Here is a 26,746-nt window from a genome sequence, read left to right as displayed (position 1 = left end):
TTTCTAAAATTAAAATCAGAATGTACACGGTGATCAGCTGGTGACAATGTCACAGCGGGGGCATCAGGATTTTAGAGATGCTTAGGTGGGGCATGGCCAAAAAAGGTTGGGAACCACTGATCTAATGTATAGTGTATAGATTTATAGTAATCTACCAATTGAGCTGACTTTGGGTTGGTGTTGGCTGGAGTACAAGATTATTAAATGCCATCCTGGAGGCTGCTTCCCTCCTTTCAAAATGTGGTGAGATCAGTAGCTGTTTTGGGGGTCATGTGTTTCCTCCTTGCCTCCTTCACTACACATGGAAGTGCATTCCTAAACTAGCAGCTTTTGTCTGTTGTCTCAATGAAATTCAAGTAGCAGCACGGAAATGTATTGCTCCAGCCGGTACAGTATTCAGGGTTAGGGAAAATGCTGCACTTAAATATTTGTGGGATCTCACTGTTCAGGCATTCTCTTCTATGCGTAGTGAAGCGATATGGGGAGGAAGCATAAGGGGGGCTGAGGGTTGCTCCTGATCTCATCACGTACAGAAGTCGCGAGGAGGGGTATAGGGTCTGAACCCACGCCCCTGTATTAGCAGAAGTCTGGGGAGAAATAACCAGCCTTCCCTGCCCACAGGGACTTGAATACAGGACTGCTTTTATCACTGTTCTACCAAATGGAACCAAGTAGGAAAGTATTCTAGAAGCAAGGAGTGGGTGTCTTGGATTGTCTTCTCTGGTGATGCAGCTGTAGCTTTGTCTTACCACCTGGGGTGGGAAATAGTGGCTATGTAGTTAAGGTTTCCCACCTTGGTCCTAGTGCAAGCCATTGACTTTTATCTAGGAGCCAAAATTGGTTGGGCAAACTCTCCCTAAGCAGAAATCAAAATCTGTTTAAACCCTGCACAGACTTCTTTTGGCATATTCCGCCCTCTTCCAAAACCAGAAATGTTTGTGCTGTACCTAGTCTATATCCTGTTAACAATACTTTGTCTCGGAAATGTCTCATTTTCTGAATGTTTTAAAATGCAATATTTTGTGCATGAGTAAATGCAGTTGCAAAGCCTTAGCAAGTTGCATGTGGACATTATACTACCAAGGAGAAGCAAATATATTTCCTAGAGTTTGAACTGGAAAACAGAAAAGTTTCCAGTACAGTGTCCCCTTGGTTGGTTGGGGAGGGGCAAATACACATAAGTGCACTGTTAGAGCCTGCCAGGTACTTATTCTTCCTCATATATTCAGTTTAGCTTGCACCAATATGTAACTTACCGGCTTGGAGCTATTTTGACTAACTGCTCTTTGCTCAGAGCTACCGTGTGCAGAAAATTATGAGATACACATCAAAAGCTTTTTAGCTAGAGCTCTGTTGAGAAAACAGAAGGTGTGCTTGAAGGATTATGGTCACTTTGCATGCCAGAAATAAAACTAGATCAGCCTGCAACCGCAGTATTAATTGGGACATTAATTTTAACTTTGAGGGCCGAGTTGTATCCAGTACAATGTATTCCATCCTTGGGCTCAGGCCAAAGATGTTGCATCATATTCTTATGTGTATAAATCTTTGTATTTCATATGAAGCAATTAAAAAATCTAATCCTTCTGTTACAGGTGCTGTCGTACTAAACATTTCGTGTTTTTCCGAAGCTGAAAGACTGTATATGCTAGCTAAAGATACCACTGTTAATGACAGGCTGCTAACTGCTGTAGTGATTCCTGAAGTTCTGGTAAGACCCACTGGCTAAATGTTCTGTAAGAAATTAGCAGACACCTTCCCCTCTACAGATATCTTGCTGCATGGTAAAACTGGAAAGGTGGCCACGGTGGGCAGAAATAAAATTCAGATCTTTCCTTCTGTAATGTCACAGACTTCTCTTAAAGCCGATAGCGGGGCACCTTTCGTACCGTTCTGTTTCCAAGTAAATTGTGATGACTTTCTCAATGAAGATTTGTCACCATCTAAGCCAAGCGATGGCCAAATCCATCACCATCCCCTATTTTTGGATCTCCCATTTCCTGCAGTAGGTGGTGTCAACCAATTCCAATCTGATAGAAGAAGAAGAGTTGGTTTTTATATGCTAACTTTCTCTACCACTTAAGAAAGAATCATACCAGCTTACAATCCCCTTCCCTTCCCCTCCTCACAACAGACACTCTGTGAGGTAGGTGGGGCTGAGAGAGCTGTGATTAGCCCAAGGTCACCCAGCTGGCTTCAAGTGTAGGAGCGGGGAAACAAATCCAGTTCACCAGATTAGCCTCAGCCGCTCATGTGGGAGGAGTGGGGAATCAAACCCGGTTCTCCAGATCAGACTCTATTGCTCCAAACCACTGCTCTTAACCACTACACCACGCTGGCTCTAGTACCACCTCGAGAAAAACAAAAGAGTGGCTGTTCCAAAGGCCTCTTATGTCATTGAAGCCCTGAGAACATGCTCATACTCGGAGGAGCTTCTGCCAGGTTTTTCATTCTGGGAAGGTGGACTCCGTGCTCCCAAGCTGCTCACAGTCCCATTGGTATTGTCTCTGGGGCAGGCTTTGGCCCTACCCAGAGTCCGGTCCCCAGGTGATTACCAGTTGCTCTAAAACAACTAACACTGTACAATGGTTGCAGTCCTTCTGCCAGCAAGCATGTGCGACATTTGAGCTCATCATAAATTATATCTCTGCACTTTCAAGAAATACAAAATGGGAAAGGCCGAGTCTTGAATCCGTTTCCTTTTTAAAAAAATAATTTTATTATTATTTTTCCAAAATTATTATTCACAGTTTAACAATGACATAAACAGTAAAAAGTAAAAACAAATAGGTAACATTGTTAAAAAAATTATATATAATCAAGAATTGTTGACTTCCCCTACACCTCCCTTCATCTTGTGATAAATTAGTAATCTCTTTTGCACAAAATTCTAATCCTGACACTATTGTTAATATTTATTGCTCTCTTTGACATTTATATTTTTCAAAAAAAAAGATTAATAGTTAGTAATATCATATAAAGGAAAGAAAAAAGGAAATAAGAATAAAAGGAAGAAGAAGAGAAATAGTAAATCTCACTAATAATAAATGGATTAGTATAATAAAAAGCATTTGATTATTTCCATTAAAAAATAATTATTTTGTAAGTCCTCCATTTCTCCCTAACTCTCATTTAATACATATTGTTTTTCTAGTAAATTGATATCATATAGAGTTCTATTTCCATTATAACAAATCCTTTTAACCAGTTCCTTTTCGATCTTATTCAGAAGAGACACTAGACTCTTTTAAATTAGTCCCTTTGTCAGGAATTTCTAGCATTTCTTTCTTTTCCACATTAGCAGTAATCTTCGAAGAGCATCCTTGGAGATTGTTCGTAAAGTCTCTTCTGCAGATAGATAATTTCCATAGTAAATCCATGTTGCAATATCTTCCATCCCAAATTCAAAGAAAAAGATCCTGACAGCCCCAGTTTTTCTACTCATTAAATCCTCCAAGCAGGTGTTGAAAAGTTCATCAAACAGATTAAAGGGGCAGGAGTCAAAATCACTCACATTCAAATCCATTGTTGTCAGATGGGCTACTGCAGATTGTTTATTGTAATTCCTCGTTTCCTTTGCAGGGTTCTTCTGTTCTTCATCTCTCTTGTCAACTAGAGGGCCCTCTAGTATCTCCTCTGATCTCATTGTGATAATTTGGGTTTTTATGTCTTTAAGATCGTCTGAGATGATGTCCAGTTTTTGATTAATAAATTGAAATGAAATGTTCATCAAAGCAGAGAGTTGTTCCATCTGTGTAATCAGATATTCCATGGTTGCTACTTCTGAAAATTCCTGTTGAAACTCAGTTAATAAGATCCAGGCAAATTCCAGTGTAATAAATAATAAGGAGGTGCTGCAGGAATCAGGTTCATAGACCTTCCGTCTTCTTTGTGGTCAGGAACTTGGGAAATATTTGCCAGTTACACACTAATACCACACTTCTGATTCCAAGTTCTCTGGCTCTCTCGCGATGATAGATTGTTTCCGGGAAGGACGTGGCAGGAAGGCTTTGTTTAGTTAGAAAGACTACTCTTCGGGGTGGGGGAGGTTTCCACTCCTCCCTCCCCTTTATACGTAGTAGCTCCTGATTGGCAACTGAAGCGTCTTTCAAAAATCTTAGTTGTTATGTCTTCCCACTGATCAAATTGATAAGATCCCTGCCGGGTTATCAGATCTTTTCTTGTTTTTAAAGAGTCATTTAAACATTGAGTGGGGAGATACGGATTCGACTGATGTATTTAGCAGTCTCCTGGGACTTCCAAATCCAGGTAAAACAAAGGAGTTCTTTTAAACTTACTCAGATTTTAGGAGAGTAGGTATTCTTGCTTCTTTATAGTTGCTAGATGGTAATAGGGGAGAGCGAAGCCTAAATTCCAAAGAGACGTCTGCGGCGATTTATTACCCTCAAGCTGGCGGGACTACTACTGAATCTCCGAAGTCATAAAACTCAGAGAGTTCAGGAGTCAAACCACTCTTCATCGGCTGCAGGAGATTTCCTGATACCCGTTCCACTATTTAGGAATCGGGAGGGGTGTGTTGACACCCCTATTTAAGACGTTTCTTGGTTCCCCCTCTGGGAGCCCCCGCACAGACAAGTGCTTCGCTCAGCTGCCCTAGCGGAAGTCGAGTCTTGAATCTGTTTCAATTGGCCTTTATTTCTTATGATCATAGCTCAACCAGGATTGACAAAGTCATCAGCGCATCTAGATACAATAAAAATTTGGAGCCACGTAAGGCTGATTTCAGTAGTGCAGACATAATTAATAAAAAGACTTAACTAGCCGTGTGACCTTGTTTTTACCGTCACCTCAGATAAAGCTGAGAATTGCAAACAGTTCTGCCAAAATGTTCAATGGCCAGCGTGGTATAGTGGTTAAGAGTGGTGGTTTGGAGCGGTGGACTCTGATCTGGAGAACTGGGTTTGATTCCCCACTCCACGTGAGCGGCGGAGGCTAATCTGGTGAACCAGGTTGGTTTCCCTCCTCCTACACACAAAGCCAGCTGAGTGACCTTGGGTTAGTCACACTCTCTCAGCCCCACCTACCTCACAGGGTGTCTGTTGTGGGGAGGGGAAGGGAAGGTGATTGTAAGCCGGTTTGAATCTCCCTTAAGTGGTAGAGAAAGTCGGCATATAAAACCTACTCTTCTTCTTTTTAACTCAGGGCTGTTGTACACAGCCAATTCATGGACACTGATTTTTGAAGCAGTTGCATTTTGTTCATCTGGTTTAAACCTAGATGTGACAATATGATCAAATGAAATTTTCACTACATTATCAAGGCCACCATAAATATTTTCCCCCAAAGCCTGTTTAGTAATGCACCAATTTGGGATCGAGAGAGATTCTGAAGCGACTTCGCTGCCCATTGAATCGGTTCAGGAAATAGTTCAGATTGCAACTATGTAAATTGGGTGATCAGTCACTTTAACCAGAGAATTAGGAATCTTTGGATCAGTGCAATTTGAACAATTTTTATATTGCCTATCAGGAGCAGGCCATGAAGACAATTAATGGTTGTGCTCCCAGGTGCTGTTTTGCAGTTCTCTCCAAGGCCAGTCCGTGCCCCGTGTTTAGACTTCATAGAGTCCTTCATAGATTCCTTTAGTGTGGAAATTGCCAAGTACTCCTTCCTGCCTCTGGGAGGGGGGTTGCCTGGGCTACTGGTTATCTCCTTTTGCTTTTCCATATATGCCATGTGCCTTGCCTTAGCCCCTTACTAGTGTCATTCTGAATATGGCTTCTGTAACCTGTCGATTCTATCCAATAAAACTGCTTTCGTGGACTTGCTGTCTGCTGGATTCTGTTTATGGGTTTGCCGCAGGGCTAGAGCTCACATTGCCTCATAAATGTTGAAAGGTTTTATTTGACTTGTGCCAGGAAATGCTGTGACTTGATATGCAACGCAGGAAACTCCAATTTACAACATCTGATGTCCAGAGGGTGCCACCTAAAACCACCCTCATGGCGGAATTGAGCAACCATAATTACGTTCAAGAAATAGAACTCAGTACATTTATGTCTCCATCATTTGGCTCTCTGCATTTCTGAGAACCAAAAACTTGGGGCAGGGAGAATGAATGTTCTTGGCAATAACTTCAGATGCTTTTGAATGTGTAGGCCATTTTCACCAGTGATTCCTGAAAATGGCTCTTTCCAACTTGCTTTCTGCGTGAATAAACCTCTACATTCCAGGTTGAAAGGTGATTGTAAGATCACTTTTGAAAAACCCTTATACTTTTTTTTTCACTTGGAGTTTTGAGCTCATTTTATTTTAGGATCTTAAAATTAAATATTTGTCTGATATGGAGGGAAACAGTCATACAGTGAATATTTGTTTAAATATTTTATGGACCGTATTTTTGATTGATGTACCCTTCCTTTATGTAATGAATTCTTCTCCTGTTTCCACCGCAAATTGCACTGATTAAATTTACGCTCATTGGTATCCAGGAATTTCTTTTATTAATAGGATAAATTTGTAGTACTTTCCTAAATGAGAGTAGCCAAAGTAATAGTTGCAATAACTTCCAAATGAAAATACGTTAATCAAATCCAGTCCTGCTCTTGAGTTTGCTTCGCTCTCTTGCCTTGGATACAGAAATGAGGAGAACAATTAACGAAGAAGGGTGGATGGAGCAACATTTACTGCCAGCCAAGGAATGTGTGGTTATAAACAAAGAACAGTTAGGATTGATTTTTGGCCTTAAAATAATGAGCTATTTTTGTACTCCTTAAAGAAAAACAGCTTTAATGTTTATATTCTTGAGGGATAGACAGAACTTGGCTCAAAAAAGAACGAAGCGGCCTGTATGTCGAGAGCATAGTGATGGATTCGTTGACTCCACTTCAGCGTACTCTTTAAAATGACTCCCTGTTCGGTTGACGCTCTTCTAGCCTGTTGTGAGCTCATAACCACGCTCGTTTGGGGATGCTCTGCCAAGTTTAGATCTTCTGGAAATGTCAGGATGTTCAGTGGCCTCATTGACACATCCCCGTGGCGATGGCAGAGTTGCCTATTTATGGTGCGATTCCCTCGCTCCTGAGCCTACAAGAATGACCCAGCCACATTGGCTAGGCCAACCACTTGGGTTAGCCAGCAAGTGGGAAAGAGCCACCCCCTCCCCATGGTGTTATATACACACTGCGGGGAAGAGGCTCCCCCACTTGCCATGGGGCCAGAGCGAGTCTAGAGTATTCTTGAAGAGGCCTTTGGATGCTGCATATTAACCAACAATTGCACTTGTGAACATCAGTCGCCTGTAGGAAAGACACTTGAAAACTTTGTTCTCAGCTCAGAGATACAGGCTTTGCCTTCATGCAAGCAGGTCTTGCTGTTTTCTCAGCACTTGCGCAGGCTCCTGCACATAGTATCGGAATCCACCAATAAGGAGTACCATAAGCAAAAGAGCAAGGTTGTACACTACGCTGTCTGAGAACTATTTAGCTTTGCCTATTGAGTGCTCTGAAAGCCCCCCCCATCAGCAGAGAAAGAAGGGTTAGAGGGCAGCCATATTGAATGCCAGTGGTTTCCTTGAGCAAAAGGCAGGAGTAAGGATGTAGAGTATGCATTGGCTCAGGTCAGACATCACACCAAACCATGATTAGGGAAACATAGCTGTGGCTGAGGTAGCACCTGAACTGACAATCCATGGCTTTTTGACTAGCCATCAAACCAGAATTAGAAGCCATGACTTGAAGTTCAGACTTTGGCTCGGGTTCTGAATTGAGTCAGACGAGCTATGCTTTGGTGTGATGTGTGAATGGAGCTGGTCCCTTAGCTAGGCATGATTATTTGCTACTCTGGCAGCAGGCAGCGGTCTGGGCGTGGTTGTATTAATCCTATCTTAACTCCATCTTGATTGCTGCCATTTCCTGCTCTCCAAAGCCAACTGAGGTTTCTGGCTTCAGTCAGTGCCGGTATGATTGCCAGTGCTCCTCTGAGAGAGAAGCAAGCCAACGGGGTATTCGAGCAGCTGCCTAGAACAATTAGCCTCTTATCCTCTTCAGATAGCAAAAGGACGCTTGTTGTCTTCTCTCCTCTGCTGGGAACTCAGGCTGATTCCACAACATGCTTCTGTGGGGTATGCCGGTATTAACTTGGAGTAGACATGTAAAGTGTGAACATTGTGCACGTATCTTGAAGAAACGTTCTTTGTACACATCGCGAGGAGCCTTAGCACAAGCAGGCCTCTTTTGCATGAGAGCCAGCGTGGTGTAGTGGTTAAGAGCGGTGGTTTGGAGTGGTGGAGTCTTATCTGGAGAACTGGGTTTGATTCCCCATTCCTCCACATGAGCAGCAGAGGCTAATCTGATGAACCGGGCTGGTTCCCCACTCCTACACAAGAAGCCAGTTGGGTGACCTTGGGCTAGTCCCAGCTCTGTCGGAGCTCTCTCAGCCCCACCTACCTCACAGGGTGTCTGTTGTGGGGAGGGGAAGGGAAGGGGATTGTAAGTCGGTTTGATTCTCCCTTAAGTGGCAGAGAAAGTCGGCATATAAAAACTAACTCTACTTCTTCATGTGTTCGTACAGGTGTTCTAAAGAGGCAAACGTGTTTCTCGTGGCTTTGTGTTACTGTACCAGTCTTGTTTTGTGAAATGTGCCGTTGCCCTCCCTTGGTGGCTTTAGGTGGACACGCTCACACACACACACACACCCCTGACAATGTGAAGATGATACTGGGTTGGAGCCGGAGTATAAATTTTCTGCTAATGCAAGACACTTCTATCAGCAGAACAGAATTTTCTCCCCCACCCACCCCCGGGTAGCCCGTTGATCTCCCTGACATGCTGCTCCTAGGGGATAGGGGACCCTCATGAATGGCACGAGGGGCAGCCAATCGGGGGGTCAGCAGCTGGAAGGGAAAATTGGTGGAAATGACATTGCTCCTTCTGGATCTGACCCACTGACTTAGCAAACAAAGCTGTTGCAATCAATAACTGTAGGTGTAACATATTTAACATATATGTGAAATTAGCTATCTTGGTCTATGTTCATAATATGTATTATTAGTTGTGACATCAAAAATATAGGTCCCTGCCTGAGAACATCTAGTCTCATGCAGTATGGTTTAATTCTTTCTTTGGCATTTAGGTGCTAAGCTTCTTACGTTGCTTACAGGTACTAGCAATGTAAAAACGAGGAAAGGAAAATACGGAAAGCTCACAATTGGTTTTTATGCTGTTCTTATTATTTTTGTTAAGGGCTTCTTGTTATAGTAGCAATCGAGTTGGAGTTTCTTTCTATGCAGGTCAGGTGCTTTTCTTAAAGGCTTGCACAGGAGAAAATTCCAATAGATAGCGCCCAAGTCTGCTTAAAAGCTTATCTTCGGAACAACGTTTTCATCACTTATGCCTGTTTCTTTAACCACGTCTGTTTGCGTTTTCTAGCATTCCAAGCTCCCGCAGAATTGCTGTCCGCTGCTGGTCTTTGTGAACCCAAAAAGCGGAGGCCTTAAAGGTCGGGATTTATTGTACAGTTTTAGAAAACTGCTGAATCCTCATCAAACCTTCGAACTAACTAACGGAGGACCACTGCCTGGGTAACTTTCAGTTTGATACTGATTTCCTTTTTCTTGAATTTTTTTTTAAAACCTAGTTGGCACTGTTTTACTGGACTTTGTTGGGCTTCTTTCTTCCTTCCATTTTTCTGCTGCCTGATCATGAAAGCACGTAATATCTTTCAAGTGATGAAATGAACCAATTGCGACCTGAGCAGTGTCCAAATGGGCAGTATCTAAATGGGACATTGTGTGGGAGCCATACGCTCCATGTGTGGCCGCTCCTTAGAGGAATAGTTGAGCGTAAAAATGCAACACGTGAAACAAATGCTTCCCACCCATCCAACTGCTACATCTATTTCAGTTTTTACATCCCCTGCAATTTGGCATTGCCTGTTAGAGTGTCTGCTTTATTTTTTTTCATAAAACTGCATTGTCACAATATAGGCAAGGAGGCAGGTTTCCTTTCAGCGCTGACCCAGTAATGAACACAGAGGCCAGGATCAGAGGAATGTATCTATGGTGCATTTGAGACCTCACTAGGGTCGCTGACTCCAGGTTTGGAAATTCCTGGAGATTTGAGGGTGGAGCCCGGGAGAGTAAAGTTTAGGGAGGGAAGGGACCCCTGTAGGAATGCCATACAGTCCAAAGGACTTCCAAAGGAGCCATTTTCTCCAGGAGAAGTAGAATAAATGTTTTAATTAATTAATTAGATATATATGTAGGGTGGAGATCAGTTGTAATTCCAGGAGATCCTGGAGGTTGGCAATCCTAGATCTCACCTTGGGGAATTTGTGTGGATGTTTTTGCCTTTGAGGAGCAGCTTCCTGTGCCATATCATAAAGACGTTTTTGAAACTTTCCCGAAATGGGGTGGGGATGCTGCTGTTCATGAAATCGTCAAGCCCCATGGTTGTTTGGGGACTACTTGCCTAGGTCTCTAGGTGCCAGCCAGCACTTTCCAGAGCATAATGGGGGCTCTGCCACAGCGTGTTGTTGCTGAAGATGAGCAGTGCTGCTGGCGAAAAGGCACAGTGGGGAAACAGTTGTTTAACCCAACTGTCGAACAGTAAATCTTCCCACTTTTAAGGTCACCTAAGAGAACCATAGGGGTGAGTTTAATAAATAACATTTCTATTTTTACATTTGGGATTTGGCAGTCATTACAGAAATGCAGCAGAGGCTCATTTCTCAAACGCACAGCGATGTACCAAGTGTGAAATGGAGTGCAGTGGATGCGGGAGTGATGTCTCATCAGCCTGCTGTTGCAAAGCAGAGTTAACTTCACTTATCTGAGTCCAGGAGTCAAGGGGTTGACTTAGTGTTCTGTTCTGATATTTGCCACATCCATAATCTTAGGTTGGCTGCTGCCCGTTGAACTAAGATTATTTTTTAAAAAACCTTACAGTGCACAAGATACAGTTTTTCCTCACGCTGTGTGTGTGTGTGTGTGTGTTATATAATTGGTCAGGAACATAAAATTTGATGCTTATTTTAGGATGGTTTGATGGTTTATATATTTATCAGTGTCCAGTTTTTTTCTGGCCCGTGTGAGCCCTATAACCCTTTGGTTTCAGTCTACCTGTTCTATAACTGCAAAGCCATGTTGCAAAAACTTCTTTAAAAAAAAAACCAGAACAAAACTGTAGTCACTTGTTGCAGAAAGATTCTCCAATGACTTGGTGAGAGGCATAGTTTGCGTGTGCGGGAAAAAGAAACTTATAGACCTGACTCGCAAGATCCACACTGCTTGGTTCCATGTGCTGAAGGGAGCTTTGGATTTGTGGCAAGCCATAATATCACAAACGTGCTTTGGAATCTCTCCTCCCTTTCAAAGGCAATTGAACCACGTGGCATTGCAGGCTGTGGTTCAAAGCGCAACCATCCAAACTCTCCTTGGGGGCAGTGAGCTAGTTGTGCCGTTCGTTGGATGTCAGCATCAGTCGATTAAAATGCCGACAATCAACCTGAAGTTCTTTCATTATCTTGGAGAATTAAGAAGACTGATTGTACGTTCTAATTGACAGCAGTTCCACAATAACACTGTGCTCCTGTATTTTTATGCTGAAGGCTTCACACGTTCTCTCAGATCCCGTGCTTCCGAATATTGGTGTGTGGTGGCGATGGCACAGTCGGTTGGGTTCTCGGTGCCCTGGAAGAGATCCGGCACAAGCTCGCCTGTTCAGAACCATCTGTGGCTATTTTGCCTTTAGGCACAGGTGAGGTTGGAGCTGGAAGGGAAGTGGGAAACTGTTGCCTGTGCTCATGACAGCTGGCATGGTGTACTGGTTAGCGGGCTGGACTAGGATCTGAGAGACCCGGGTTCATATTTCTCCTCTGTCATGGAAGCTCACTGGGTGATCTTGGGCCAGTCACCTACTGTCAGTCCAACCAAGAAGAAGAGTTGTTTTTATATGCCAATTTTCTCCACCTTTTAGGAGACTCAAACTGGCTTGCAATCTCCTTCTTTTCCTCTCCCCACAGCAGACACCTTGTGAGGTAGGTGTGGCTGAGAGAGTTCACAGAACTGTGACTAGCCCAAGGTCACCCAGCAGGCTTAATGTGTAGTAGTGGGGAATCAAACCCAGTTCTCCAGATCAGAGTCCACCGCTCTTAACCACTACACCATGCTGGCTCTCTCTACACCAGCCTCACAGGGTGGTGACTGGGAGGACAAAATGGAGGAGGGGAGAATTATGTTGTGAACTGCTTTGGGTCCCCATTAGAGAGAAAAGCAAGGTATAAATAAACCTTTCAGCCCCCTTAATTGTGTCTTTTTATTTGCTTTGGTGAGAAAGTGAAACGTTTGTTATAATGAAGAGTTTAAGGACAAGCATAGTAAAGATAGCAAAGCATTTTACGTTTTCAAATGATTCGGTAACAGGTACAAGGGGGTATTAGTAGTTATACTGATTGCCTGGTGAGCTGCTTTTTGCTTTCATCCAAATGGCTAATGAAAGCTTTTCTTTCTTTCTTTCTTTCTTTCTTTCTTTCTTTCTTTCTTTCTTTCTTTCTTTCTTTCTTTCTTTCTTTCTTTCTTTCTTTCTTTCTTTCTTTCTTTCTTTCTTTCTTTCTTTCTTTCTTTCTTTCTTTCTTTCTCTCTCTCTCTCTCTCTCTCTCTCTCTCTCTCTCTCTCTCTGTCTCTCTCTGTCTCTCTCTGTCTCTCTCTGTCTCTCTCTGTCTCTGTCTCTGTCTCTGTCTCTTTCTTTTATCAGGTAATGACTTGGGAAGGGTTCTACGCTGGGGGGCTGGATATAGCGGTGAAGATCCATACTCCATCCTGATAGCTGTAGATGAAGCAGACAATGTGCTCATGGATCGCTGGACCATCCTCTTAGATGCAACAGAGGCTATTGAAAGTTCAGAAAATGGCGTATTAGAGCCGGAGCCTCCTAAGGTATTTTTTTGTGCTTTTGTTTTGTTTTTGTTGGTTTTTTTACCTTCAAAAAACACCATCTATCCAACCATGCAGTTCCAAAGATTTAAGGATGCTTAGGTTTTCTTCGTAGCGGGCAGTGGTTTTGAGAATCTGGATGGGGAAAATGTGCACCTGAGTGGCAAATCCAAGGCAAAACCTCCCATTCACAAATGGCCAATAACCCCCATGCAGAGTTTTGGGAATCTGGATAGGGAAAATGGCTGGGCGCGGGGATGCGGAGGAGCCGCATCAGCCGACGGACGGGGGGGTGGGGAGGTGGGGAGCCGCACTCAATGGGCCAAAGAGCCGCATGTGGCTTGGGAGCCGCGGTTTGCCGACCACTGGTATAAAGGGTAGCTTCTGAGGCAGGGGAGGGACGGCAGTGCCAGGAGTGAGCTGTTGGAACAAAAGGAAGAGCGACGTTTTGGTGCTTGTGCTCCTTCTGTGTCCCATCCAAGGTAATGTGACTGCTGCTTCAATCCCTCACCCCAGCGCTATGATGCCGTCTTACTAGACACCCACAGAGCTATCCCAGGCCATTTTGGATCTTACATGTAGAAGAGAGTACTGAACAGGATCAGTATTTTGCACTAAGTGACTAATTGTTGGCCTTCTTGGGGAGCTGAAATTTTGACCATCTAAATTTATCTGCTGAAAGCTCCTTTTGACTTGGCTGTTCCTCTTCATATGAGCAGGGGACTTATTAGGATGTTCCTCCCTCTGGGACTTAAGGATCCATTTTCCTTCCAGACTTTTCTGAGGGATTGTTTGGATAGTGGTGGCGACCACCTAGTACCAAGTTTCCCAAACTTTTTGAGTCATGGAGCACTTTTCAGGAGAGGAATTCGTCACGAAGCACTAGTTTTCACCTAGCACCTATATACTAAACCGAATGACTGTAGTATTTTTCTTTCCAATCTCTTCTTGGAGCACTAGGAGATGTTTTCGCGGAGCACCAAGTGCTCCTTGGAGCACAGTTTGGGAACCTGTGATCTAGTAGATTCACTTGTCTTACAGTGAAATGTGGAGTTGACATGGTTGCTTTCTAGCATCCTTTCCCCCTGCTGTGCTGTACACCCCAGCCCCCCCAGACTACTTGAAGTTCTGGGGAACCATGAAGCAGATCAGGTAATGTTCTGTGGAAGGTGTAAAGGAATAGTGGTAGAAGACACACATTGAATTATACTTAAGCCATAGAGCTCATTTGAAGTTGGTGGCACCAGCAGCAAAGAAATCTTTTCTGCCACCATTGTTATTGGCTGATTCCCACCCCAAGGAATCTTTCTAAATGGTTCAAAGTTTATTAGTTGCTAGCCCGGAATCCTGTGAGGGTAAACTGCTTGTTGATCAGTGAGATGTTCTCATTCATGCTTTTTTTAAGGACTTTGTTTTCATTTGTCAAAAAATTTCAGATTGTACAGATGAACAATTACTGTGGCCTTGGAATTGATGCAGAGCTTAGTCTAGGCTTCCATCACGCCAGAGAAGAAGAGCCAGACAAATTCAACAGCAGGTATCTGAAGCCCCCGTCTAAAGCAAACATCACACCCACGTGCCTGGCTGAAGAGGCAGTCAGGGGAAAAAGTACACCAAGTGTCCTGATCTCATGGACCACCACTGGAAGTGCAAACAGAATGTCGTCTTAGAAGAAAATTAAGTTAACGCCCCTGGGGGATTAAGGAGCGTCTTTTTCCCCCTCTGATCTTTTAATATTCTGTGTTGTACTTTCTTCTGCCACCCCATGCTATTTATGACTGGCTGTGGGGCGTTGAGAGAGAGTTGTCCTGTAGAGGAACACTTGCCTTAGTCACATTTGATTATAGCGTTGTTGGGGCCATGCCGTTGGGTAAGACGTGTACCTTTAGAACTGCATGACAACATCAACAGCATGGTTCTTCTCTATGCAGTATGATCCTAAGCATAGTTACACCCTTCATAGTCCATTGAATTAACTCTGTTTAGGATTACATTCTTAAACTACTACCAAGTTAGGCTTTTGGCTGTTCTGAAGAATTTTCTTGCTTTCTCAAATCCTAGCAGCAATTAGCTTCAGTTTAATCCATCAGAAAAACTAATGCAGTGGCTTCCGTTGTTATATGGAGCAAACATTTCATTTTTCTCTGCAGTTAAGACCCATTGAGACCTGTGTCTTTTATTTAGGTAAACCACTGTGAACTAAGTTGGGAATAAGTCCCTATCAGCATAGCAGGGCTTACTGCTGAGTAAATGTGTAAGATCTCAGGCTAATTTTTCTTCATTCAACTTTTAATTTCATTTCTGGTTTTACGGCTCTCTGGCTATTGTTTTGATATTACTATCAAGCCTTTTATCCTTTGTTATATTCTATACCAAGGTGGTCCTGTAGCACTGCAGCTTATTCTAAGAACATCTTTTTTTAAAATGGTATTATATTAGTGAGCAAAACTAAACCCTTGGTGCGCTGCGAGTCTGCTGTTCACATTAAATCAAAAATCTCTTTCTCTAGGTTTCATAACAAGGGTGTCTATGTGAAAGTCGGCCTACAGAGGATGAGTCACACAAGAAATCTCCATAAAGAAATAAAACTTCAAGTGGACCAGCATGAAGTCGAGCTTCCAAGTATCGAGGGTCTTATTTTCATTAATATCCCCAGGTGAGAGCAACACATCTGTGTGTGCGTACGCACACGTGGGCACGGTTTCCACCAGCCTGTTAGTCTCTGAGAAAGCCATGCTTGCGTTAGATTGCATCCTGCACTGGACTCTCCATATAATATTTGTAGTGATTGTTTGTAGTTGGAGCTCTGTGTACCATGCTGGACTTTGTCTTAAGCATCAGTTGGCTGGCAGCATTTCACCTTTACATTGTAACCAACTGGAGGAGGTGCAGTGTGGCGTAGTGGTTAGGAATGGTGGACTCTAAATCGGAGAACCAGGCTTGATTCCCCACTCCTCCACATGAGCGGCAGACTCTGATCTGGAGAACCGGGTTCGATTCCTTACTCTTCCACGTGCAGCCTGCTGGGTGACCTTGGGCCAGTCGCAGTGTCTGTCATGGGGAGAGGAAGGGAAGGCGATTGCAATGAGGCTCCTTAAAGGTAGAGAAATCGGGGTATAACAACCAACTCTTCTTCATGAGGTGAATCTTGGGGGGGTGCTGTCTCCAGGATATTCAGCAAGTTGGCCCGCTCCAGCCCCTGCATTTCTCTTATTTGAGTCACCCTTCATCCTATGAGCATACTATGTTTGCATCAAGCTATTGGGGAAGGGGGACTGTCTTTAACCAGCTGACTAACCTTTTTGTTTCCTTCTGGAAGGGTAGCCATTTCAGTCTGTTGCAACCGTATTAAACGAGAGCCCGGCAGGACTGTAAAAACATAACAAAATTTTATTCCAGCATAAACTTTCTAGTCCATGAAAGCGTATGGTTGAATAAAAATTTGTTAGTCTTTTAGGCTCCTTAAGGCTCCTGTTAATATTTTCCTGTAAATCAAGGGAGCCTCCTGCGTGTGCGGAGATCCCAATCAGGTCTGCACGGGAGCTCCTTTTGCTGCTGCCTTGGTAGGCGTATGCTACCGTGACGTTTGCTGAGAGATTACTCAGGCTGGGGGCAATGAGGAACTGTGCCTTTTTTGGGGGGGATAAACAATTTGGAAATTCCCGCTCTTGTCTCTTCCCCTCCATGATAGTATCAGTAAGGCCCTAAGCAACTCTGCCTGGGATTACACAGTATGGCTCTCAGGGATTGAGCAGGGCCCCGTTTCCCCACCTCTCTCTTGGTTCTGCCCCCCTCCCCAATTGACTCTCAATTGCTGGAAGCATTCCCTAACACTAGAAGTATGTTCAGTCCTCATTGGTCTGTTTTTCTGGAGGCTTTCCCTCCCTTCTGGTTAATTTACAAAGTCATCCTTCACTGTGTCCTGAGGTGTCCCCTGAGTACATAGAAATCCCTACATCATTTGTGGATGGCTTGGTTTTTCTGCATTCAGGATTGATGTGTTAGTGATAGTGATAAAGTTTATTGTTTGTGGCCAAAGGCCATCACTATCATACAAAACATTAAAATAACATAAAATAACATTGAAATAACTTTAAAACAGTCTGACCCCCAAGAAGCTAGTATTTAAATATTTTAAGTTCCCTGATTAAAAACAACTTTAGCTCAGATTTTCTTGGCTGCTAAAGCAAAGAGTGACACTTTGTAGGAAACATCAGGATTGGCGTCTGATAGGAGAAAGAGCAGCTTCTCTGGATCTGGAGAAAGATTTAGGCCCTTTAGAAACACTCCAAGAAATTTAAATCTGGGCTCTGTGTAAAGAGGACAGAAGAAGGTGTGATGAATTAGGTCCTCTGGAGCGGCTCCACAAATACATAGGCGAGAGGCCCATGGTGTTCGGGAGTAACGTCCAGCTATCCAAGCCGTTGGCATGGCTTGAAACCGGAGGGAATTCAGGATTGGCGTGCAGCTTCCATTTACAGATACAGTAATTATTTAATCAGGGGTAGTTTCCACGTTTCAGGTGCATGTATTTGAAATGTCCTGCTAAGGCATATCAAAATGTGTGAAGGCATCCACGTTAAGTACAGCCTCCACTGTGCGATTGCCATATGTTGGCGGCTCTGTTAATTCCCCCTCCTGCTTTGTCCATTCATTTTGGGATGAGGACGGATAACACCACCTTACACTAAGTCGTACCATTGATTCATGTAGCTTGGCACTGCCTGTTCCGACCAACTGCCGGCAGTTTTCCAAGGTCTCTTTCCCTGGCCTGAGGCCTGAAATCCATTTACCTACAGATTGAATCTCTGCTCTTTTTGCATGCACAACTGTGCTCGAAGACTGAGCTGTGGCACCAAAAAGGTACATTGTGTACTAGGCATACCTATGGAGCTGGAGGCAAAACCTCCTACAGTGCACAAGCCCTGGGGATAACATGTAGTTGTATAAATAATCCAGCAGTTTTTAAAGACTAACTAATGATCCAGCAGTGCTTAAAGACTATCTAGTTTGATGCGAAAATGCCTTGCAAATCCCAAAGTGAAAACATATTGGTGCTATAAATAAGCCTTTAAGGTGGAATGGCTTGTTTTAAATGTTGGGTGAAATGTAAAAACTTTTCATTTACATATCATCTGCTCTGTTTCCCCCCCCCCCCCCCGCTTTATTACCTAGCATTTGTCACTAATCTGTAATCAAAGATGAATTAATAGGTCTAGGATTCTGAGAGGATCCATATTGTAAGTCTGGCTTCTTAGAACAACACCCTGTTCTGAATACACTCTGTTTATGCTGGTATTTTGTTCTGTGTGGACACACAAATAAAACAAAGGGGGCGTGTGAAAGGGTTCTCCTGCCTTTTGCATGCTGAGTTTCCATTCTTCTAAGAAGCTTGATTGACTGGTTGGTGTAAACCAGGTTAATGTGTATATCTATCTGTATTTGAGTTTTTTGTTTTGTTTGTATGTTATTTTACTTGCCCAGACTTTAATGTGTTCACAGATTTGTGTAGGATTGTAGCCGCTGCCACAACCATTTGTGACTTTTTTGGGTACCCTTTTAATATGAGGTAGCCTGAAGTGCCCTCTGCAGGCCATCAAGTGAAAAAGAACAAAAACAAAGGCTGACCAAAAGTTGACCTGCTTTGTGATTTTTCAAGTAAAGAGCCGAAGGTCTCTTGCCTCTAATGCCAGTGACGGCTGCATCTGAGGATACAGATCTTCCTGTCTCTGAGGCTAAAGGTCTACCTAGTAACATGGAGGCTTAGAATACTTAGAATCATAGATTTGGAAGGGACCACCAGGGTTATCTAGTCCAACCCCCTGCACAATGCAGGAAATTCACAACTACCTCCCCTACACACCCCCAGTGACCCCTGCTCCATGCCCAGAAGATGGATTCTAGAGGAAAAAGTTATACTTGCTACTGTTTGTCATCTTTTATAAAATCTCTCCGATTACTGGGCTCAGCTGCTCATTGGGCATAGCTACAGTCAGTGTGTGAGCACTGAAAGTGGTGTGCCCCTGCCGTAGGGGAAACATTTTATCTTTCGCGAAGTTGCATCCATGTTGAGCCCATCTCATGTTGGACTTCCTTTGATCCAGTGGTGTTCATCTTGTTTTGCTATATTATGAATGCAATACTGTAAAATCACCGTCTGGATTGCAAGTGTCTTGTATTAATTTTTGACAGTATTAAGCCGTGGGAGTGGTTGGGTAATGGATAGCTTTAGTGGTTAGAAGACACCCTCTGAAAGTGGACGTGAGTAGAGGGCTAAGGCTTTCTGGAGGAGGAAATGAAATTAGTCAGAGGAGATGGGGCTCCTTGCTGGATAAGAATCTCTTAACAGGCAGAATGGAGGGAATTGCCGAGCCCTCTTCCACTCATCCGGAAACTTTTCCCAGTCTTCCTTCCCATGATCCCCTTCCTTCTCTTACGAGTGCTGTGGATCACAGTTGCCCAGAGGGACCCTCCAGCCATTATAAAGGAGTAGCCACAAAGGAAGCATGAAAAGCTTCACTTCCTCTCCTGACAGACACTTCTGGGCTGCATGCAAAAGGAGAAAGATGCGCTTCAGTCCACCTTTGTCATGCTTTCTGTGGAATGTTCACAGCAGCCCTAGTTCTGAGGAAGAAAGATATTATCTTCTGTAAATCTTCATTAATTCTGACTTCATCCATTTATGACACAGCATTCTCTGTAGAAGGGTCTTGTTCATTTGGGTTTTAAAAAGATACTTCCTTTTTTTAAAAAAATGTGGTTAACAGTGCTCATCTCGCTATACTCTGTGCAGCTGGGGCTCTGGTGCTGATTTGTGGGGCTCCGATAATGATAATCGGTTTGAGAAACCAAGAATTGACGATGGCTTACTGGAAGTTGTGGGCGTCACCGGAGTTGTTCACATGGTAAGTTTTGGTTTTGACTAAACCAGGGGAAGATCCAACAGAAGTTACAGTTCATTGGGGCGTCTGAATTATCTCATGGGTTTGACCTATTCATAAATGAAATAAAACCTATAGTAATTGTATTTGCCACTTGAACCGATTAACTAGTTTATCATATTGAAATCATATTAAAATGAGATCCAAATGAAAGATTTTAATAGATACACTATATTGATGGGTTACCCTTCCCTGACCAATTTGAAGCTTGAGAAAAAAACACAAGAAGTTTAATAAAGCTGGCTAACTGTTGTTGCAAACTGGTAAAATACCAACATCTGTCAATAAGTTCAAAGAACGGTTCAAATTATAGCAAGGGTCTGGGAAAGAATGGGTTTTGAAAAGTCTGGATTTTGGCTGGAACAAATTCTTCTGAAATTGTTGAACTTATGATCATGGAGTGTCCTGTATTTAATGAGCTGAGGGCCTGTTTAATTATTCCTTTATTTAAAAATATGGAAATGCCCAATGAGGCATCTGGCAGTACAAGGGCGCAGGTGACGTGGTAATTATCAGATACAAATTATCCTGTTACTCTGTCTGTGGTTTATAGGGGCAATAATTAAATTGGAAGAAAGTAGATTCTTTTGAAACGTGGTGTTAGAGGAGATTGTTACGGATACCCTGGACCACCAAAAAAACCCACACACATCGGTGGGTTATAGATCAAATTAAGCCTGAACTGACCCTAGAAGCTAAAATGACTAAACTGAGGCTATCATACTTTGGTCACATTATGAGAAGACCAGAGTCACTGGAAAGGGCAATCATGCTAGGAAAAGTTGAAGGCAGCAGGAAAAGAAGACCCAACAAGAGGTGGATTGACTCTGTAAAGGAAGCCACAGCCCTCAGTTTGCCAGTCCTGAGCAAGGCTTTAAAGATGGGATGTTTTGGAGGATGTTGATTCATAGGGTCGCCATAAGTCGCAAGCGACTTGATGGCTGGCACACACACACACACACACACACACACACACACGCAATTAAATACTAAAAGAATAACACTAAGTAAGGCATTTTTATTCCTTTATTTTCTGCTCAAGGCTATAGCTTTATGAGCAGGGATGGATGGTTAGATGGATGGACGGACTGTTCTGACTGGACTGACTGTTCTGACTGTTCTGACTCTGTTCCTCTTAATACAGGGTCAGGTCCAGGGCGGCCTCCGTTCAGGCATCCGCATTGCCCAAGGCTCCTACTTCCGCTTGACTCTTCGGAAGCCCATCCCCGTACAAGTAGACGGAGAGCCCTGGATCCAGCCGCCGGGCCAGATAATTATTTCTGCTGCAGGACCAAAGGTAATGCCTCCAGATTTTGTCCCAAATGTTTCCTACTTATTGGAGAGGAAAAACTAATGCATAGACATACTGCCTATAGAAAAATACATTCTTCCAAGCTAAAACACCTTTCTTCTTCTTTGAGAAAATATATGTTTTGAACAAAGGTTGGTGTGGAGTCTTCTTCACGATCTTCACTTTTTAATTTTTTGTTTAAATTTAAGGTTCGTATGTTAAAGAAATCGAAACAGAAACAGAAAAAAACTGGATATGTGAAAGACTCCAGAACTGAGAGCACGGCGTCTGGCGACATGAGCCGTTGACGGAGGGGGATCCGGAGAGCAGTTGCAGCACGCCTACTGTAGACCAAGTGGACCTGCCTGATAAAGCTGTATTGCCCGGCTCAGGTTAAGAAGGGGTTACTTATGCGCCTGCTATTATACTCCCCGTTTGTTGTACGGTGCCTGTCCTGTGGCCGTCATGAGATCGAGATTCATGGATGATAGGCTGATCAGAGAAGTTTTCATTAGATAGCCTTTCAGTCAACCATTTCCCAATTCTTGCTTTATGCCAATGAAGCACAGATCCCATTATGCTTCACATTCCACATGATTGTCTTTCTTTGTATTAGACCTGGGAGCCAACAATTTTATAAAAATAAGCTTTTAGTCTTTATTTTTTTAAAAAATGTTTCTCGCCTAGAGTTTAAGTTAGCCAGGATTCTCCAGAGGAAAAAGAATTATATATACATTCTAGAGAGAGCGAGGAACTTAACAAAACTGATGGTTTTTATTTTGCTGATTGAGTCGTGCAATAATGTTTACGTATGACCAGGACACGTTGATTGAGCCCAGCAGTATGATCCATCCTGCGCTGCTGGTAGTTCCTGCCCCTTGTGAGAGGTTCACCGCAGTGCACCTGGATGTTGCAGATCAAGTGGAGGCCTTTTGTGGTTCAATCAGAAGAGGGATCCTGTGGGTTGTTCTGGCCCAGGCTTGCAACATGCAGGTGACGTGTAGTCGATTGGTAATAACTGGGTGCATTGCAAGAAGGAAGGGTTACAGAATGTAAGGGGGATCGGTTTTCCATGCGCACTGCGCCATGTGGATTCTACCCCCTGTGTTAGGTTGCGGTTTATTTATAAGCACAAGTAGCTGAAAAAATAACATTTCCTATTTCTGCGCTACTCTACCCACCCCTTTGGGGGGGACCCCTCTCGTCGTTGTATTGATTTTTCTGTAAAGCACATTTTTTAAAAAACATACACTACAAGCTTCTGGTTTTCTACTATACCGGAAGAATGTGTCTTTCTTTTTTCAAAATTCTCATTGGTGGTATGCTGTTCCTGATTTTATTATCCCCTCTTTTAACATGCTATGAGACTGTTGCTGGAAACACCAAAGCTTGTAATTATGGCACAATATTGCAGACTACCTATTTCCACATTCGTTACGCTTTATTTATTGATACACTAAATAGAAATGTGCTGCTGTTTTTATTCTGTATTAAAGAGCTGTTCGGGGGGTATCCACCTAGGTCTCTGCATGTGTCCTACATTAATCTGGGCATGACTACTGATAGTGTGTGTGGGGGAATGTCATGTGCAGATAGGTCTTTGCTGATCATCGTTTGTTCTTTGTGAGGTGGCAGCTCTCTGCACTTCTTCACTTTAATTTCACAACTAGCATTTTCTAGTTCCAGATTACTCTTTCTAGCCCTGTATTGCAATTGTCTTTTTCAATAAAAGGGTTAGTCCACTGTCACAGATTATCTTTCTGTGGCTAAAATACAGAAGGAAAAAATGGAGAAGAAACAGCTGAGTTTGAGTTTAGCGTAACTCTGAGAGCTCTAATACTAAACAAAACATTTTTGTAGAATCCTGTTTTTCAGGATGGCTGAATTCTGAAGATGCACCACATCTTTAGAAAGTATCAGTGTCCCTGAATTACAAAAACAGCAGCACTAGACCCCAAACTCTGTTGTAGTTGTTCACACAGAATCAAGATTTCACCTTCCCTCTTTTAAAAAGCCTCCCGTAATAAATATATGGCCGCTTCTTCCCTTTCAGCCACTTCAGATGGAGGACTCCTTCCAGTAGCTTTCCAGAGGCTTATCAGTTGTGGATTCACTTATTTATGCAATGTTTTATGAAGGCATTTATATTACACCACAGGAGTTTACAGTCTGCAGTGCAAGAAAGAAGTCTTTCAAGGAAATATTTTGAAAATGGCTCCTTTTTAAATTTATTTTTATTAAAATACATAGAAAAAATTATATGAACAGAAAATACAAAAAATCCCACCCAGGCCACATGACCAGTCCCCAGGAGAAACAAAATGGACAAAAAATATATCTACCATTAAATGCTGCAACGACCATCATAAAACATTTTAAAGTAATTATATGTTTTGAACGCAAAATCAAATGTAACACATGAAAGCCATGGCACATCTAAGGTGGAAATCACCCCCACCGCCCAAACGTTCTGCAGCTCCCATAGCCCAGAACTAAAATGCAGTTCCCAGTTCTGAGTGTAACTGAGCATCTTCATAAGCAGCCATTAAAAACTGAAAATCCAGGGCACCAGATCGGATCCCACAGATAGACCGACCCCCTCACACCTTTTGCTCAGTGCCACATCAAAGGTGTCACACAAAGGGCATTCCATGCTCTCACAACTCTTACTCTGGGCTTAACAGGCAAATGTCAAACAATGCATTGCATGACCCCTGCACAATTTTAAGAAAATGGCTCCTTTTGATGAGCCTCTGCCCTACATCTCATGAGTTTTTAGAGTAGCCTGCAGTTTATGCATATTCCCACACTGACAGGATTAAAACTGGAGAATGGTGCCATTTTAAAAAGATGTTCTTGTAAAACTAAGAGTGGCTTTCTTTTCCTTGCAAAATCCTTGAGTTTTAGCAAAATTTGATGAGCGTGAATAGACACGGTGCGCAGCATTTACAGCCTTTTAAGTCTATTGAAAATGGTTTTAGTGGGGTGCAACTCTACTTCGGAGAGCACAGAGTCTTATTCAGTTTCTTAGATCTTTGTTGCTTTGACAGTACAGAAAATTGTGCAAATATGAACAAATGGAATTATTCCAAAATCTCTTTTGATCTAAACTAGTGGTTTCCAAACGTTTTTGGGCCACCTGCCCCCTTGGTTCCATAAACTCATCCCCAATACCCTATAAAAAGCATTATTCAGAATAGCGGTTTGCATGACCCACTAAGATAATAATAAAATTCAAAATAGTAACAATTAATTGCACATTTATTCAAAATCCAATTAAAATTTTTAGCTTGATTTATTCAAAAAAATTGATGAACTTGATCTAGTGATACTGGCTTTTCAAAGTTTGATAGTTGTTTAGCAAGAATTTTAGATACCGCATTTAGTAACTACTTCACTGTTCAGTAAATTCTTATCACGATTAATGGGCTTGAAGTGATACCAGTTTCACAATGTCTGGTTTAAAGTCACAGCAGGAGTCTTAAATCACATCTTTTCATAATCTGGAGTCAATTTCTTTGCTTGGAGAAAAGTTGGATGACCACACTTAAAACCACATTACACCAAATACGATGTCGGAAATGCAATGAAGAGTTGCTTAACCGCAGTCCATAGTGCAGGATAGTGATCAGAAATTTCCTTTTGTAACCAAAACCCTTGGTACAGTTTCTTAAACTTTAGCTTCAGCTTAATGTCATTTTGTAGCTCAAGTAGTTCTTCCTCCCCTACTTTCTCAGTATCTGAGAATGGATTTGTCACCCAATCTGGAATTCTCAAATTGCTCAGACATATCTTCATTCAGCATATCCAAATGGTCACAGAAAAACTTGCAGATCTTGTACGCCACCTTTCTCTGCTAGGTTCAGAAATTGGTATCGATCGTGATATTGCCTTTGAATAGAGTTAACTTTGAAATAAACATAGAGGTGACAGGTTGGGCATTAATAAGATTTACCTCACTTCCTTGCAGCTGCAAATTCCTTTAATTGAACTTTGCAAATAAGTAATGTCATGCCTGATCTCTTTGACTTCATCACTGAGCAAAGCATTAGTCTCTTCAAAAAACTCCACAGCAGTGTTAAAAAGGTTGTAAAAGCATCTCACACAGTTGCCTTTTGATAGCCAGCAGACTTCAGTATGGTTTTTTTTTAATACCTTCAGATTGGATTCTAAGTAGCAGCATGTTTGTGTACGGTCCAGCAGAATCCTTCATATGTCAACTCTTAAGAATATAGGTGGAGCCCTTCTGGATCAGACAAGAGATCCATTTAACCCACCATCCTGTTTCAGACAGCAGTCAACCAGTTGCCTTGGAGGGCTAACGAACAGGGCACAGAAGTCCCTCACCTGGTGTCATCCCCTAGCACCGGGCATTTCAGAGATTTGCTGCCCTCTTTGTATGGTGGTTCCTTTTACTTACCATGGCTAGTAGACGTTGCCCTTCCATGAATCTGTCTCAACCCCTTTTAAAGATAGCTATGCCTGTAGCTGTTGCTAAGGTCCACATGGTGGGATTCTTCAGTTTAATTACTCATGTAATCTGCCAGCTTCGTGCCTCTAAACAAACATCATCTTACACACACTTCTTGAGCAGTTTTTTTTAATTGCTTCGACCAGGAAACTGAGCTTTCGAGGGGAGGCCAGAGGTGGGGGAGGTGAAATGAGGGAGGAGGGGAGGGAGAGGTGAAATGGGGCTTGGGGGAAGGAGGGGGGAGGTGAAATGGGGCTGGGGGAAGGAGGGGGGAGTGAAATGGGGCCGGCGGGGGGGAGAGTGGGCAGTCTAGCTGGCGGGGGGACTAGGCAGGTAGGTGATGTGAAGGATCTCTGCCTGAGACCCTGGAGAGCCGCTGCCAGTCTGAGTAGACAAGACTGACTTTGATGGACCTTGATGGTCTGATTCAGTATGAGGCGGCTTCATGTGTTCATGCAAGTAAAAATATAGTGAACATTAGGACTCTGGTGCTCTGTGCACAGCAGCGGGTATGAATGAGAGAGAGAATACCAAGGAACAAGGATTTTTTTTTCTGATTTCATATTATCCATTGTATCAATACGGAATTCTGCAATTATCTGTTCAATTCTCATACAGATGATATTTCAGCCTAATAATAATAATATAACCAGGATGATTTTAAAGCTTTAAATGACAGTGTAATCCTAAACAGAGTTATAGCCTTCTTTGAAGGGTGTAATTCTGTTTAGGGTGACACTGTTGGTCTCTGGGTCGATTAAGCAATAGTCTTTAATGCTTTTTGATAGACTGTTGTGGTTTCAAGATATAGTCTCTCTGATTCAAAGAGCTGGCCAAATAGTTCTGCATTTTTCTTTAACAAAAGCCTCCCCCCAAGTCACATGGAAAAAACCCCACTTCTGAGACAAAGGAAATTGAGCATCCCTTGCAATATAACATGCTGAATTGCTGTTCAGAGGGGAGAAAGAGAAAAAAAAATCCTGCTGGGTGAATGAGAGCTCTCACTCCCCCCCCCCGTTGGGTCCAGCTAAAGTCCCATTTCTTTTTAAAAGGTGAGATTGCAACCTTTCCTAAACCCTTTTACTGAACTCGAACAGGACTTGTAACGCTTAGCTTTAGATGGATTTATCATGCTCATAGTTGGGTTTAAT

At 42.8% G+C, this 26,746-nt stretch overlaps 1 protein-coding gene across 1 annotated transcript in view; it reads left to right on the top strand.

Annotated features, from left to right (window-relative positions):
• DGKQ (diacylglycerol kinase theta) overlaps positions 1 to 21,432 on the top strand; it is a 103,265-nt gene extending 81,833 nt beyond the window's left edge. The window contains exons 16-24 of the mRNA XM_056848944.1: positions 1,596 to 1,711; positions 9,390 to 9,541; positions 11,569 to 11,717; positions 12,714 to 12,895; positions 14,329 to 14,429; positions 15,402 to 15,548; positions 19,686 to 19,797; positions 20,978 to 21,130; positions 21,334 to 21,432. Of these exons, the coding sequence (XP_056704922.1) occupies positions 1,596 to 1,711; positions 9,390 to 9,541; positions 11,569 to 11,717; positions 12,714 to 12,895; positions 14,329 to 14,429; positions 15,402 to 15,548; positions 19,686 to 19,797; positions 20,978 to 21,130; positions 21,334 to 21,432 (1,211 nt within the window). The remainder of the gene's footprint in view (positions 1 to 1,595; positions 1,712 to 9,389; positions 9,542 to 11,568; positions 11,718 to 12,713; positions 12,896 to 14,328; positions 14,430 to 15,401; positions 15,549 to 19,685; positions 19,798 to 20,977; positions 21,131 to 21,333) is intronic.
• The last annotated feature ends 5,314 nt before the right edge of the window (positions 21,433 to 26,746 follow it).

The sequence above is a fragment of the Euleptes europaea genome, chromosome 4 (assembly GCF_029931775.1).
Source record: "Euleptes europaea isolate rEulEur1 chromosome 4, rEulEur1.hap1, whole genome shotgun sequence".
Taxonomy (NCBI): Eukaryota; Metazoa; Chordata; class Lepidosauria; order Squamata; family Sphaerodactylidae; genus Euleptes; species Euleptes europaea.
This window is presented reverse-complemented; position numbering and strand designations above follow the sequence as displayed.